This window comes from Aethalodelphis obliquidens, unplaced genomic scaffold, assembly GCF_003676395.1.
Source record: "Aethalodelphis obliquidens isolate GAN/ISIS:26980383/991018 unplaced genomic scaffold, ASM367639v1 scaffold83, whole genome shotgun sequence".
Lineage (NCBI taxonomy): Eukaryota > Metazoa > Chordata > Mammalia > Artiodactyla > Delphinidae > Aethalodelphis > Aethalodelphis obliquidens.
The window spans coordinates 3,620,638-3,635,051 of NW_020838027.1; the positions used below are offsets into that span (position 1 = coordinate 3,620,638).

The window sequence follows — 14,414 nt, forward strand, 5'->3', positions numbered from 1 at the left end:
TGAATTTATCCCAATGAGATACAAAGCCATGCGGGGCGGGCTTTGGCCGAGGAGTGTCCTGACCTGACTCAAGTTTTAAAAGGAGCCCTAGAAACGCTGGGCTAAGAGTGATGTGCTGGGACAAGGATGGGGCCCTGAGAACTGGCCCATATTTTAAGCAACGTGGAGGTCATTGGTTCCACGTTCGGTGGAACAGGGGGAGAAAAAGCCTGGTGGAGGGTTGAGAATGCAAGGCTGGGAAATGGAGGCGGCCGAGTGTAAATGGAAACAACTCTTTGGGAAGCTGGGGAGCCACGCCTTCGTCTCTTGCCTCCTGGAGCATCTCCATGCAGAGGCTCTGATAGGCAAGGGAACGTTCTGCTCTGCACATGTGTCCTCTGTCCTTCGTGGCACGGCTCTGTAGCGACAGCCGTGCACCAGTCACCCAATTCTCCCAGGAAGCCTGCGACACAGGCATGTCCAGGTTGTTGACAACTGCTCAAGGTTGCACAGGTGATGAGGGGCTGGGCTGAGTCTGGAACCAGATCCAGCTCCAAAGTGCACGTTCCTACCAAGCGCCCTGAAACTGCTTCCATGTGCCCCCATTTCCCTTAGGACGGCAGCCCCTCGCCACTGGGTCACACCCCGGCCATGGTCCCGATCCCCCCCCAACAATTCCCGCTGTCCCCCCATCCCACCTGCTCCCAGCTATCTCTGTCTCTCCCTGATGCCCATTTCCCCCGGCTCTCCGTCTCTACCCGGAGATCTCACTGTGGAGGAAGAGTCTGCCATGGGCTCTCCCGCCACATCCGGGCTCTCCCCGGCTGGCTCGGGGACCAGGTGACAGCACAGCAAGGTTCAAGCTGGGATTCTGCACAGACACTGGTCTCCATGAAAAAGACCCCCAAGTGTTGGCAGAGTGCTGCCTCTTCATCCTCCCCTGCGCCTTCACACTGAATCTGCCTCTGTATTTTTTTCTAAGTACAATAGAAAAAAGGGAAAAAACCCAACCAAACTCGTTCTTGTACATCTTATTCTCTGCCTTCACTAAAGCCTTCCTGAGAACCCACACCTTCTCTCACAGGGATTAAAACTTGGCCCCTAAGAACCACTTCCATCTCCCTGGCCTTTGGAATCACATCTTGAGGGAAACAAATCTGAAATGCATTCAGTTTGAAGAACTTTTCTATTTGGTGGATGCAGTGATCTTACCTTGCTTTCAAATTAAAAAAAAAAAAACAACCTAAAAACCTTCAAAAGGTACCCAATTCAAACCCACCTGCACTTTAAAAATCAGGACCCAAATTTCATCACTATTCCCCAAGAGGTGTTTGACAGGCAGCAAGTATAGTAACTTAGAAAGCTCAGAGGCAAATTGAACATTCCATTTTCCCCACACCCGTTTGCGTTTGGTTGTTTTTTGGGGGGGATAATCCAGACCAAACCAATGAGCTTTGAATCTACAGGTAGTGTAACAGGCTGAGGACACTCCAAACGCCCTTCTTGCTGCTCTGTTTGTGCCTCATTTACTCATTCAACAAACACGAACAGAACACGGCAGAGTAAAGAGCGCCAGCCAGCTGGGGACTCAGTTCCGGCTCTGGCAGCGAGCGTCCGGGTCACTCTGGTAAATTACTCCATCGCTCTGATATCAGCTTCCTTGATGGCTAACCCCTGTATTAACAGCTGCCCTACTTCCCAGGTTTTGTTGAAGATGAAGGAGATACTACCTCTGGCATGGACTAGACGCTCCATAAATTCAGTTCTCCTCCTACCTGAGCAAGTACTGTGCCAGGTACCAAGCAGGAGGAGGCAGCGCCTGCCTGCAGAGGTACAAACTGGAGAGGGGGCTGGGCACCTGTGTAAATGGACCAAACATAATGGAGAGGTGGTGCTCAGTTGTCCAACAGTATGTTGGGGACCAGGGAAATGTGGGTGCTCCCTCAGCAGGCAGGGGAGACTCTGGGGGTGCCCCTTCCCACCCAAGGCTCTGGGATGCGGACGCACCTTAGGAAATCCAGCTGTTTCAGGAGCCCTGACTTCTCCCGCTGCAGACTCTCCGTGACGCGGTACACTTCCCTGCAGGGGATGCAAGATGGCAGTGATGAGTGACATGTGGGGGGAGGGGGTGCTACCAGGGCACGAGGCAGTGATGAAGTTGGACCCGGAAGGTGATGCCCGGGCTGGCCTTCCTCTGGAGAGCACGGCCTCGTGCAGGCCTTATAGCCAGGTCTCACCAAGTCGTCTCAGACACCCTATTTGGAAGGTGAAATGATCCCTGTTTTTTGGGGTTTTTTTTTTTTGCGGTATGTGGGCCTCTCACTGTCGCGGCCTCTCCCGTTGCAGAGCACAGGCTCCGGACGCGCAGGCTCAGCGGCCATGGCTCACGGGCCCAGCCACTCCGCGGCATGTGGGATCTTCCCGCACCGGGGCACGAACCCGTGTCACCTGCATCGGCAGGCGGACTCTCAACCACTGCGCCACCAGGGAAGCCCGATTCCTGTTTTATAGACACAGATAGTCAAGTAGGTTTGATAACTCTCCCTGGCAACCCAGGACTGAGCCAGGGTCCTAATCTAGACCCCCGACTCCCTGTCCCAAGGATACAGCTTGATGATGACTGCACTGTTTTCTCAGGCTCCCGGTGGTCCTGCCCCACCCCCACCAGAGGTCAGGGAATCAGAATCGATACTCTTCTCCAGCCCAGCCTCGCAGAGTGAGAGCAGAGCTGGTGTTTCTCCCTCCCCCCGTCCCCCGCCCCCCATGCTGGTTTAGTTTGTATGCAGGAGCTATTGAAGACCTATCTTTCCTTCCCCACTTTCCCCCAACAGTCTCCAATCTGTTCCCGGAGATCTGGAATTTCCACTGTTGCACATTCATTTCTTTGACTAAAATTTCTTATCTCTAGCTACAAAGCAGAGATTTAATGTATCAATCATAATCCGTCATTTACATCACAGTGTGAGCGTGTCAATCACAGGAGTTTTGAGGAAGGGGAGAGAGAAGCTGAGACGTACACAGCGTGGCTGGAGGGCAACGCAGGCTGCGAGGCAGGGGGCTGTGTGTGCCTTGTTTACATCTGTATCCTCAACACAGTGGCTGGCTTGGAGGTGCAGTCAACAAACAGCAGTGGGAAGAGAAAAAAGAGAGAGGGCTAAAGGAGGGGCGGGGAGGGCAGATGGCAGGGATGGAGGGAGGAAGAGAGCTGGAGGGGGAGGGGCGTTTAGGAGGAAGCCAGCACCACTCAGAGAAGAAAGGAAAGAAATAAAGCAGGGCTTCCCTGGTGGCGCAGTGGTTGAGAGTCCGCCTGCCGATGCAGGGGACCCGGGTTCGTGCCCCGGTCCGGGAAGATCCCACATGCCGCGGAGCGGCTGGGCCCGTGAGCCATGGCCGCTGAGCCTGCATGTCCGGAGCCTGTGCCCCGCAACGGGAGAGGCCACAGCGGTGAGTAGGCCCGCGTACCAAAAAAAAAAAAAAGCAGAATGGGGTGATGTTGGAAAATAAACCTTGCTTAACCGCACAGTTCTGCTTCCATCCTTCCCTCTGTGCTCTGCACCACAGTTCAGAGATTTTAAATCTCCCCCAAACTTACTGCAAAGGGTCCCGTATTTCCAAGCCACAGCCTAGTAAATGCGTCACTGCCACGGGCCGTCAGGGCTGCCTTGACTGTGCGCGGGCTGAGCTGCGTAAGGACGGTCTCCTGGCAAAGCCCATCCACGTCACCACGAGCTTGCTGGGGCCACAGGACTCGCAATCGCCTTATTCCTTGAGCGGTATCTGTGGGGGTTCCCCCTTTATAGCAGAATTATAAAGTCACTTTGCGACAGTAACAGACTGTCTCAAATACCGGGTTCACCTCAGACAATGCTTATTCAGTAACAGAACTTCTCTGGCTCCTGCAGAGCTGCAAACTCCCAACATTTTATTACCAATTATATTTAATGTCAACTGGAGGGAAAACAATGTCTTCCCTATTATCCAACCTGGGTCCCTAAACGCCGTCTGGGGCTCTGCTCGGAAGGGCACCAGGTGAGCACAGCTGTCTGGTCGCAGCCTGGCGCCCTGGGAGCTCAGGTTACCTGCGTCGGGCTTTGGGGCTCCGCCACCCCCATCCCGGGTCCTGCTTCTTCCTGGGGCAGCCGAAAGCAGAGGGCTTTCCCCGCTGAGGACAGACACACCGGAGACCTAACCTAATGGGTCCTCACAGTGTCTGACCGAGTGGCCAGTTCCTCCACAGCCAAGAGGACCTCAGTCCAAGCCTCCTCTGGCCCTGCTTACAAGGCACCAGGGGCCTTGGCACCGTGCACACACACACAACTACACACACATACGTGGTATGCATCGGTGCCAACCTACGTCTGTTTGTCTAGTAGACACACATCTGTCTAAACATGCACACGTATGTATATTCAGATAGATTTTTTGTGTTAACAAATAGAAAAGCATTTCTGCAAAAAAAAAGACACTTGGATATTTCACTAAAATGACCTTGAAAGTCCTTCTAACCTAGACGTTCTACAAGTTTATGTCTGGCTAACAGGTGAAGCGAAGGGCACAGAACTTGCCATTTTGCGGTGGTAACTGGTGAGAGGTTTCTGGCTGCTGGAGCGAAGGGCTGTTGGCTGGGTTTTTATGAGAAAGAAAGGAATATGGAGCGTTCTCCAAAGGATCCGTCAGTGGAAAATGCAGGCGAATGTAGAACTGTGTGTGCTGTCGCTTTGTAAAGAGTGTGTGTGTGTGTGTGTGTGTGTGTGTGTCTCTGTGTGTTTGTGCCTGTGTGTGCATGTGTGTGTCTCTGTCTCTGTGTGTGTGCATGTGTGTCTGAGTGTGTGTCTCTGTGTGAGTGTATCTGTGTGAGTGTGTGTGTCTGTGTCTCTGTGTGTGTGTCTGTGTGTTTGTGGGGGGGTCTGTGTGTGTGCGTGGGTGTGTGTCTGTGTCTGTGTGTGTGTCTGTGTGTGTGCGTGTGTGTGTGTGCGCGCACATGTACAGAACACTCTGGAAGGAGCCAGGACTGGTGCCCTCTGGGTGACGGGAGGCTGGGAGTCAGGGGTGGGGGGCAAACCTCTTTCTGCCACATTTCGCGCCTTGTCATAAACCACCTCTCCCCCAGATAGAGGTGTTGCCTTCCAGCCGACCTTCATCTTTATATTGTCTCCCCGGCTCGACTGCTCCTTCTTTATCTGATTTTAAAATCTAGTTCTCCTTCCTTGGGCATCTTCAGAGAACAGGAAAATTCATTTTGTCCATTCAGAACTCCAGCTGATACATGACGGGGTCTGTTGATCTAGAGGCCCACTCTCCCCCCTCCCAGCAGCATCCGGCAGCTGGACATCATGGGGGAAGCACAGGGTATCAGGAGGACGAGGCTCTGACCTTGTTTTCTGACACTAACTAGCTGGGTGGCCGCGGGTTGCTCACTACCCCTCTCTGAGCTTGTTTTCCATTTGTGAAATGAAGAGGTGGCTTCCAGCACAAAGGTCCTGTCGGCTCTGCTGGTCTGGGATCCTGCTCTATGGAGGACAAGCTAAGCCTCCCCCTGCCCTTCTCTCCGGGCCGCTCTGGACGAGACACGCTCTCCTGGGCTCCAGCAGGTTCCCCAGCTGCACAGCTGCTGCAAGCTTCTTATTGAAACAAAGTCGCGAAGGTTCTGGACTCATTTATCTCTCCCTCCTAACCCTCCTTCCCTCTTTTTCAATTCCCAGCCTCCAGAGATTGTGTGTCTGGCTTGCTTAATTAAGATAAGACTTCAGAAAGATTTTAATCCTCACGCTGTGATTCGTTACGCCGGCTCCATTTGCGGTTCTCATGCCTGTGCCTTTCAGATGTTTGTCGCCTTCAGGACTTGATTGAATTTTAAGAGCCTGACTCCTTAATTCTGTATACAAAGTTAAGCACTGGTTGACCTGATCTCAACGGGGAGGGACCGATTTTGCTTGTTTACAATGAAATATACTGTCCTTCCACCGGGCATCCAAGCCTTGAATGGAGGGGTTGATGTTACTTTAAGTCAGCTGCTTGGGAAGACATATCTTTTTCAACTGGAGACGTCTTCCTAGGGTAAAACTCCAAATCCAAACACATCCCCTCCCTCTCACTCTAGATCATTCCCAAACAGTACAGGACATCACACGTGAGGCAGACAGCAGAACAATTTTTTTTTTTTTTTTTTGCGGTACGCGGGCCTCTCACTGCTGTGGCCTCTCCCGTTGTGGAGCACAGGCTCCGGACGCGCAGGCTCAGCGGCCATGGCTCACGGGCCCAGCCGCCCCGCGGCATGTGGGATCCTCCCGGACCGGGGCACGAACCCGCGTCCCCTGCATTGGCAGGCGGACTCCCAACCACTGCGCCACCAGGGCAGCCCCAGCAGAACAATTTGGTTTAGGCTGAGGCACCGACGGTTGGCCAGCCGTCAGACAGTCAGGGCTTTTGAACAAAGAGAGTCAACACAGGTAAAACGTCAAGCATTGGTAAGACTGCCCTGTTTTTGAAATCAGACTTTATACCTTACCTCACCCAGGACCAGGCACCCAGGTTTTGCAGAATGACTACATGAGTCCTCGAACAAACGAGTGAGTGAAGGGTGGCCAGTCCTAGTCCTGGGCACAGTTCTCCGGCTGACTCATTTGTCACTGTGGGGAGTCAGCAGCGTGTGTCCAGCACTTAGCGTCTCAGGACAGGTACTTAACACCTCTGAACCTCAGTTTCCTCATGCATAAATTAGAGTTGATAACAATGGTACCTGGCACATCAGGGTGCTGAGAAGGTCAAATGAGATAATGTCAGATTTTCGACGTAAGTGAGGTACGCTGAGTGCCCAAGACAGTGTTGAAAGCACTGAGTAGCTTTCAACAAATGTTGCTGATGTGAACCCGGCAGTGAATGCACTGGTACGTGGGTGAACAGATAAGCAAGTGAGATTCCGGGGCCTCAGAGAGCCCTTGTTCTCAAAGCCTAACACTCCTGAGACCGATTCCTCACTGACTTCTCTGGGTCAGGTGCAGACCCAGCCTGGGACTGTTCCCAGGGGCACCTCCATCCAGCAAGCTGAACCCAATGGCTGGACACCTAGTTTATCAGCAAACCAGTCCCCAGAGATGTGGGGCTGCCCACACAGGGCCCACACAGAGGAAGGCTGAAAAAGGAAGGAAAAGGAGGAAGGAAAAAAATGGGCAGAGCTGGGGTGAAGCGTCCAGGGCACTGTCACACGCCCTGTCGAGCTACATGCTGACCTCGGAAGTCTTCCTGGCCCACCCTGTTCTCCCAGGTCTCCGAACCATGACAGTCACTGTCTGGTCGTTCCACTCCCTCAGGATTTTCCCCCAGACTGCCCCCTATTTGTTGGCTGGATAACGTCTTTCTAATCACATAATACATTGTCTGAGAATGAGGCTGTACGTTTCTCATCAATCCTAGGGAGTGCTCGGCACAGAACTGGTCTGCTTCACAGTCTCAGAATCCTAGAAGGTTAGAAGAGGTCCCAGGGACCAAGGAGCCCCATCCCCATGTTATGAGCAAGGAGAAGGGTCTGGGGGGCGGGCTAACACGCTCACAGCGGGGGACGGATCCGGAGGGCACAAGGGTGACACTCACATCTCCTTCTCCTGGTGGAGTTTTCGGGCCTCTTGCTGGAGGCTTTCCAGCTGCTGCTGGGCATCCTGCAGCTCCCAGGATGTCCGCTCCAACTCCCCGGCCAGCTCCTGGTTGGTGAGTTTCAGCTTGGTGTTCTCAGCCTTGGTTTCGTGCTTGTCGTTGTGCAGGGCGGTGCACTGGCCTTCCAGCTGGAAAGGAACGGGGGCGTTGTGCAGAGGGGAGCGATGAGCGAGCTCCACCCCCCCATCAGGCTGGCCTTTCCCAGCCGCGCCCTGCTTCCTCCACCTGGTGGGCGGGAACCCATGCTACTGCCCCTCACTGCCCTCAAGCCTCAGTCAGCTTTGTCCTGCCCCTTAATGCACACGCACACACTTCTGGAGGCAGGAAGGATAAATTCAGTTTAATGAGTGTGGCCAGTCAGCGAAGAAGGAAGCAACAACAAGGAATTGTGTGTGACTCTCAAGAGGCCCCTGAGTAATCAGGCAAGCATGCAGTAATTAAGTCGAGTGGCAATCATTCACTGGAGGGATAAATCTAATTGGTAAGAACTTAATGCATAATAGTGAAGAGGAAAGAGAGGAGGAGAAGCCAGGTACACTGTGCAGGGCGGGGGTGGGGGTGGGGGAGGGGAGGCAGCTGGCAGCGAGAGCGTCTTGCTGCAGGAGAGAAACCGAAATCTACAGGTTGGGTACTCAGAGGACTGGAACCGTCTCCAGCCTTAGCATGGGGGTGTCTTCAAGTGTATTTTAATGTGCTGCTAAAAATATCCCTTTCTATTCAAATGGAACCAATGTCTCCGCGTCTGTCCAGGGCTGGATGCCTTCCAGCACCAGACAAAACAAAACAGGAGGCCAAGCGGCATCCGGGCCTCTCTCTCCTATGAGCCCCATGCTTTGGAGACGAGGCTGCGGGCGCGAGGTTTGCCTAGGTAACCCGTCTCCCTGGGGTCCTGAGCCACGCACTCCCAGCCACAGTGGGTGGACCCTGGGACACCACCCAGCTTGTCTCTGGGGACTCAGGTGCATCAGGGGCGCATCTGGTGTCTGCATCCCCCCTGCGGGGTGACGGGAACTGTCCCAAAGGAGGCTGACGCACCTTGTACGGGCACACGGGAAGACAGCTGGAGGCATCCCTGGCCCTCCTGGCAGGAAGACATCACAGTCTGCAGCCTCCCCCCAGATGTCAGTGTCTGTGACCCCTGTACCGCAGCATCCCCCTTATCTCTCATACAGGATGCAGGAAACAAAGTAACGATTTGGCATTCTGGCGGCTCCTGGGCATAATTATACCAGACGCCTGCGGAGGGTACTTGGGAGGATTCTTGGCAATTTTTTCCAAGTTAAACACCAGGCATTGGAGAGTAAAGGCTTTATCTTGGGATCACCTGTGATTTCAGATGCTCTCTTTTGTACAACTAAATGGTTCTTCTCAGATTTAAGAAAAAAAAGTCCGTAAGTGAATGGCAGGGAAAGCGGGCAAGCGCCAGAGGAGGGGATGGAGTGCAGGGCAGGTGCTCTGAGGACACGGACATACCCGCTTCTGCTTCTGGATGAGCCGCTCCAGTTCCTGCTCCTTGGAGAACAGCTTCCGTTCCAGCTCCTGACTGCACGCCTGGAACCTCTCCGTGTCCTGCCAAGGCAGGAAGAAGGACACGTGAGGCCCAGATGCACCGGGAGGGAGACTTTTTCCCCCCCACCTTGAACCTGCTCAACAGCAGGGAGGGGCCCGCCCATCCTTTGGGGTCTTCCCACAACATCCCAGGGCTTTGGTCACCCGCCTGCCCTGGCGGATGGAGAGTGTGCACGACGCCAGCTCCCACCACGTATGACATGTCGGATGACCGCCTCTCACGAGAGAGGCAGCGTCGGTTAGTGGGCGGGTACCGAACGGGGAACAGAACAGGGGCTGAGCTGGAATCTCAGGCCTCAGGCTCCTGTCTGTCCACTGGAAGATGGAATGTCCTTCCGGCTGGGATATTCTGTCCATGTTGGGCGCAGTCATTCAATCCTTTAAACTGCCCTCCCTCTGAAAACACAGGGGCCCCACTTCTTCCTCCTTCAGGCGGGTCTACGCCCTCGCTGTGTCCCCGCTGGGACGGAGGGCTCCCAAGCCCCGGGGAGGGTCTCTCCCGTGAGCTCCACAGCCCCTCCCTCCTGCCCTAGAACCGGCCTTCCCCACTCAGGGATGCGGAGACCCCAGTGATGCAAGCGGGAAGGGGCCTGGTCGTGGGACAAAGAGGAAAGTGTGTAGCTGGCAGGATGCCTGACACTCACCAGAGCCTGATCTGGTGTAAGGGCCCTGAGTGGGCAGCGGGAGACTCGGGATCCAGCCCTTGCCTTGCCCAGCCTCCCTGCTTTTTCCTTCCATGTCGCTGTTTCTTGGGAAACATGCTCTCTGCTTGTCCGAGGCATGGCCGCGGCGCAGGCCAGGTAGGAAGAGGAGAAAGCGTCACAGCCTCCATGTAACTCACCACGGGAGCCCCGCGGGCGTTCCGTGCCGCGGAACGACACCTCCCCAAGGAGGACAGTGGTGAGACGCAGCCCTGGGGGCAGCCCTGCCTGGAAGCAGCAAGGTGAGGGGACAGCAGCCCCCGTCAAAGCCCAGGGCTCTTCCTCAGCCCCTCATCTGGGGACGCCACCTCGTTCCTCAGCCTACTTTTTTTTTTTTTTTTTTGCGGTACGCGGGCCTCTCACTGCTGTGGCCTCTCCCGTTGCGGAGCACAGGCTCCGGACGCGCAGGCTCAGCGGCCATGGCTCACGGGCCCAGCCGCTCCGCGGCACGTCCGGGGCACGAACCCGCGTCCCCTGCATCGGCAGGCGGACTCTCAACCACTGCGCCACCAGGGAAGCCCTCTCTGCCCATTTTGGACAGGTCAGCGGGGCTCGGGGGGAGCCCGTGACCGTCCTCGTGTCGGCCACACCTGACGGTGGAGGCAGGGTATGACCAGGCAGCCTCTGCTCCCAACGTTTGCTGCAGGGAATCTTGTTCACCCCACTGGCTGGGGGTGGGGCGAGCAGCTCCAGGACCCCCAGCTGATGCCGGCAGCCCCACAGACCAGACGGAGTGTCTTAGCGGCCCTGCCGGGCACAGAGTGCTGAGGGGGTCACGGCCAGTGGGATGCCGAGCGCCAAGCCCTGGCCAGAGGGTGCAGCCTCTCACGCTGTCATGAACTGCGGACCACCAGCCTCACACGGTGGCCAGGCCACGCCTGCGTGCCCCAAGGCTTCACAGCACGGCCGAACACGTGTTCACGGCTCCCACGCGTACGCAAACAGCATATATCGCAGCGCTGAGCCTAAAAGGCGTTTGGGGCTCAGAGGCCTTGAGAAGGGAGAAGCCGGGCTGGGGGGTGGGGTGCGGCAGCGGGGTCAGACCCCCCAACTGGGGCAGATTTGCCCTGGAATTTCCACCCCCGCCCCGACCTCTTTCCGTTCCAGTCCCCAGGCGTTGACCCACCTATTGCTTCTGGAAGCAGCATCTTTCCTTAGCTATGACCTTTGACTTGTAGTCATGGTGGGGGGGAGGGGGCCGAATGCCGCCCCCCCGCCAGAACTCGGCCCCTCTGTGCACAAAGCCACTGGGGTAAAGGGAGCAGGTCTACTATTGCAGGGGATGCGGGGGGGCGGGCGGGTAAGGCTGAGGCTCCCGGAAGCCCCCCCACCCCCGTAGGGTCTGCTCGGTGAGGAGATGCGTGTTCTCTCTGCCTGTTCTGTTCGCCTTCACTAAGGCTGGAAGTCGGGGGAGGGCGGGGTCAGCCAGGATGCATTAGCGCTCTAAAAATGAAGGCGAGAGGGAGGTCTGGAAATACTGCCCAGCCTCTAGAGGGCTCTGGGTGGAGAACACAACCGGCTTTTTCTGGAAAGCATTCTGACGCCCTCTCAGCTGGAAGGGCATCTCTGATAAGAAACGGGGCCCTGGTGTGGATAATGGGCAGCATGAAGTGAAACGCTGGTTTGGACCCACCTGCCTTAAGGAGCAGGGAAGTGATGTGACAGCGGCTCCGCAAGCCGGTGATGGGGTCTCTGTTCAAAATTCATACGTTGAAACTTAACCCCAAGGAGGTGGGCTCTTTGGGAGATGATTAGGTCACGAGGGCAGAGCCCACCAGAGTGGGATTAGTGCCCTTGTCCGATACCCCAGAGAGCCAGCTTGCCCACGTGAGGACACAGAGAAGTTGGCAGCCTGCAACCCGGGACAGGGCTGTTACCTGAACCCGACCACGCTGGCACCCTGATCTTGGACTTCCGGCCTCCAAAGCCGTGAGAGATGAATGAATGTTGCTTATAAGCCACCCAGGTTATGATATTTTTGTAATGGCCCGAACTAAGACAGGAGGCCACCTTTCAAATCCAAGACTTTTCCGCTGAGAACCCAACAAGTGGATAATCCGAAAATGGATGAGAGGGAGTTTCCTGTAGCTCCATCTGACGAATATGTTCCCCGAAAGGATCCTGCTTAGCCTGGAACAGGAAGGGATTTCACCAGTTCTGAGCTCCCAAGACAAACGGCGGGGCTTGGGGGAAGGCTGAGTGCCTGACTGAGAGCAGGAATGTGAGTTTTACATTTTCCCCCGTGGAATTCGAGAAGAGTGGCACTTGAGTTGTCTTGGGAATTAAAATTTCTAGGCTTCCAAGGGGAAAGGATGGGAAGCATCGGCTCTAACAAGGGTCCCCTTAGGGGAGCTGCTGGGCGTGGAGTGGCACGGGCTGCCGCGTTCATGCAGGCTTGCCGTGGAGGTCTCGGGGGCAGCCAGCGTCGAGCCAGGCTTCAGGCTGCTTCAGCTGGTAAAGCCCCTGCATCCTTCTCTGCACTGATTCCTTGTTCATTCATTCACTGATTCAACAACTCCTTGTTGAACGCCTGCCTGCTGTGCTCCAAGCACGGTGGAAGTGCTGAGGGTACATTAGCACGTAAAGGTAAAGATCCCTGCTCTTTGGGGCTTACATCTTAGTAGGACGAGACAGACCACAATCAATGAAAATAACCCGGGAAATTATATGCCATATTTGAAGGTGACAACGGCCTTGAAAAAAATAAAGCAGGGAAACAGGAAATCAACAGTGCCATGGGGCACTGCAATCTGAGATCCGGGGCTGGGGAGAGGGCATGCTCAGAGCAGGTGGTATTGCAGCCCGGCCCGCAGAGCCAAGCCCCGGGAACGGACTCTTGCCTTCAGGAGAAACTGCTCTTCCTCGCTTTTGATTTGCCGTTCCATCTCCTCGTAGAGGTGCTGGATCTCTTCATCATAGGCAGCACTTTTCCTGCACAGGTGACAAAAAGAGAGCGTGATAAGACGCCTTTATCCCCCAGTGGAGCTCTGGGTGGCGTGGGCGACCATGGCGGTCGGGTCGGCCAAGGCTGCAGGGTCAGCTCCCCGGGATCAGCGGACCACTGGGGCCCAGCAGGACCCTCTCATCCTCCTGTCTCCCAGCTGTCCCTCCCAGGCATCCCCGGCTCCACCTTCCTGTCCTCTGCTTTATCTCAGCACCCATCCACGCAGCCTCTGTGACACTCACCGTCCTATTGCCCACTGACCCCTATACGCTTGTTGACAGCATAAAGGTGTGCGGTGTGGGCTTCTTTTCTGCTTGGTTTCTTGGTGTATCTGTTTCCCACTTTGGGCACTTTCTCTCTACCTGGTTCCATCAGTACCACCTGAACTGTACTCTCCTGGAAACTATGTGCTGAACTTTGCGTGACCCTCATTTCTCATAGGATCTCAAAAGGTTCCATGGTGGCGACCACCACCACCATCACGACACCCCTAGAAAGGAAGGGGGCCACACCTGTCCAAGGGCTCACCCATCTCGGCACAGGGCCATGGGAAGGGTGAGGCTGGGTAAATGCTGATGGCAATAGTGACACGCTGGGTTCTCAGCGTCCCCTCCTACTCCGACGAACCCCGCAGGATAGGAAGTACGTAGCTGGCCTCTTTGCTCCTACATGGAGATGAGGACAGATGCGGCTCTGGGGACAAGGTTTGTGGGTTACCCCGGGACGGCTCCTCTTTCTCTCCCAGTGATAGATCCTCCTTCAAGTACTCCCCCAAGTTCAAACGGGAAGGACCAGGTATTAGCATTCGAACCAAGACTGGAGACGATCACATGTGACATTCCCAGGGGGTTGCACCTCTACACCTCTTCTCTGACCGGGCATGGAAGGCCCTCTCTGCCCCTCGCTCCCTGCCCTCTGTCCTGTTAAGGAAACTCTAGGCTCCAGCCAGCAGGCTTACGTCATAGCTCTCCAGGGCTGGTTTGAACCTGCAATATACACACCTACTGCCAATTCTGGCACCTGGCATTCTAAACTCAAATGCTGGCGTGCCCTTGTTCTTTATTCAACAAAGAGGCTTTTAAAATTGAACAAACAGCCCTGGTTCTCGGTTCTGAGAGGTACCAGAGAGATTTCGGAAGAAAACATCAAGGATAGGAAAGCATTCATTCCCCTGAGCCTTCCGTCATTCAAAGTCCCACCTCCCTGTAAGCCCAAGTCCCCCGGGACTCCAGTCCAGCGCCAGGCCTCCCCCGCCGCCCGAGGCTGCACCACAGCCCATAGGCTGCCCCTCCCTCACTCGCTACCTGTGCACCACATGCACAGGCCGCCATTTTGACTGGCATCCTTCCAGTTCCACAGAAACCACACAACTGACCCAGACGAGGGAACCGGTATGGATCTGCACGGTCAAGGTCACTCACCTGTCTGAGTTCCCTTTCTTTGTTGTATCCCCAAGACCACAAACCCCACTCTGAGTATGGCACTGGCCCAGGGTGTGCTCCGCAAGAGGACACAGCTCTCCAAGACTCCTCCAAGCCAAGGCTCTGTGTTCACCACTGGGCTTCCCGTCC

The 14,414-nt window shown here is 55.5% G+C and overlaps 1 protein-coding gene across 4 annotated transcripts in view; it reads right to left on the minus strand.

Moving 5' to 3' along the window:
• The window catches only part of CRACR2A (calcium release activated channel regulator 2A), a 114,925-nt gene that overhangs the window by 29,006 nt on the left and 71,505 nt on the right, over positions 1-14,414 (minus strand). For all 4 annotated transcript variants that reach the window (XR_003430015.1, XM_027093179.1, XM_027093180.1 and 1 more), the window contains exons 7-10: positions 12,740-12,830; positions 9,103-9,198; positions 7,570-7,757; positions 1,987-2,058 (exon numbers count right to left, since the gene is read on the minus strand). Coding sequence is in view for 3 of the 4 variants with exons in the window: in XM_027093179.1 (XP_026948980.1) it covers positions 1,987-2,058; positions 7,570-7,757; positions 9,103-9,198; positions 12,740-12,830 (447 nt within the window). In the remaining variant the exon portion in view is untranslated. The remainder of the gene's footprint in view (positions 1-1,986; positions 2,059-7,569; positions 7,758-9,102; positions 9,199-12,739; positions 12,831-14,414) is intronic.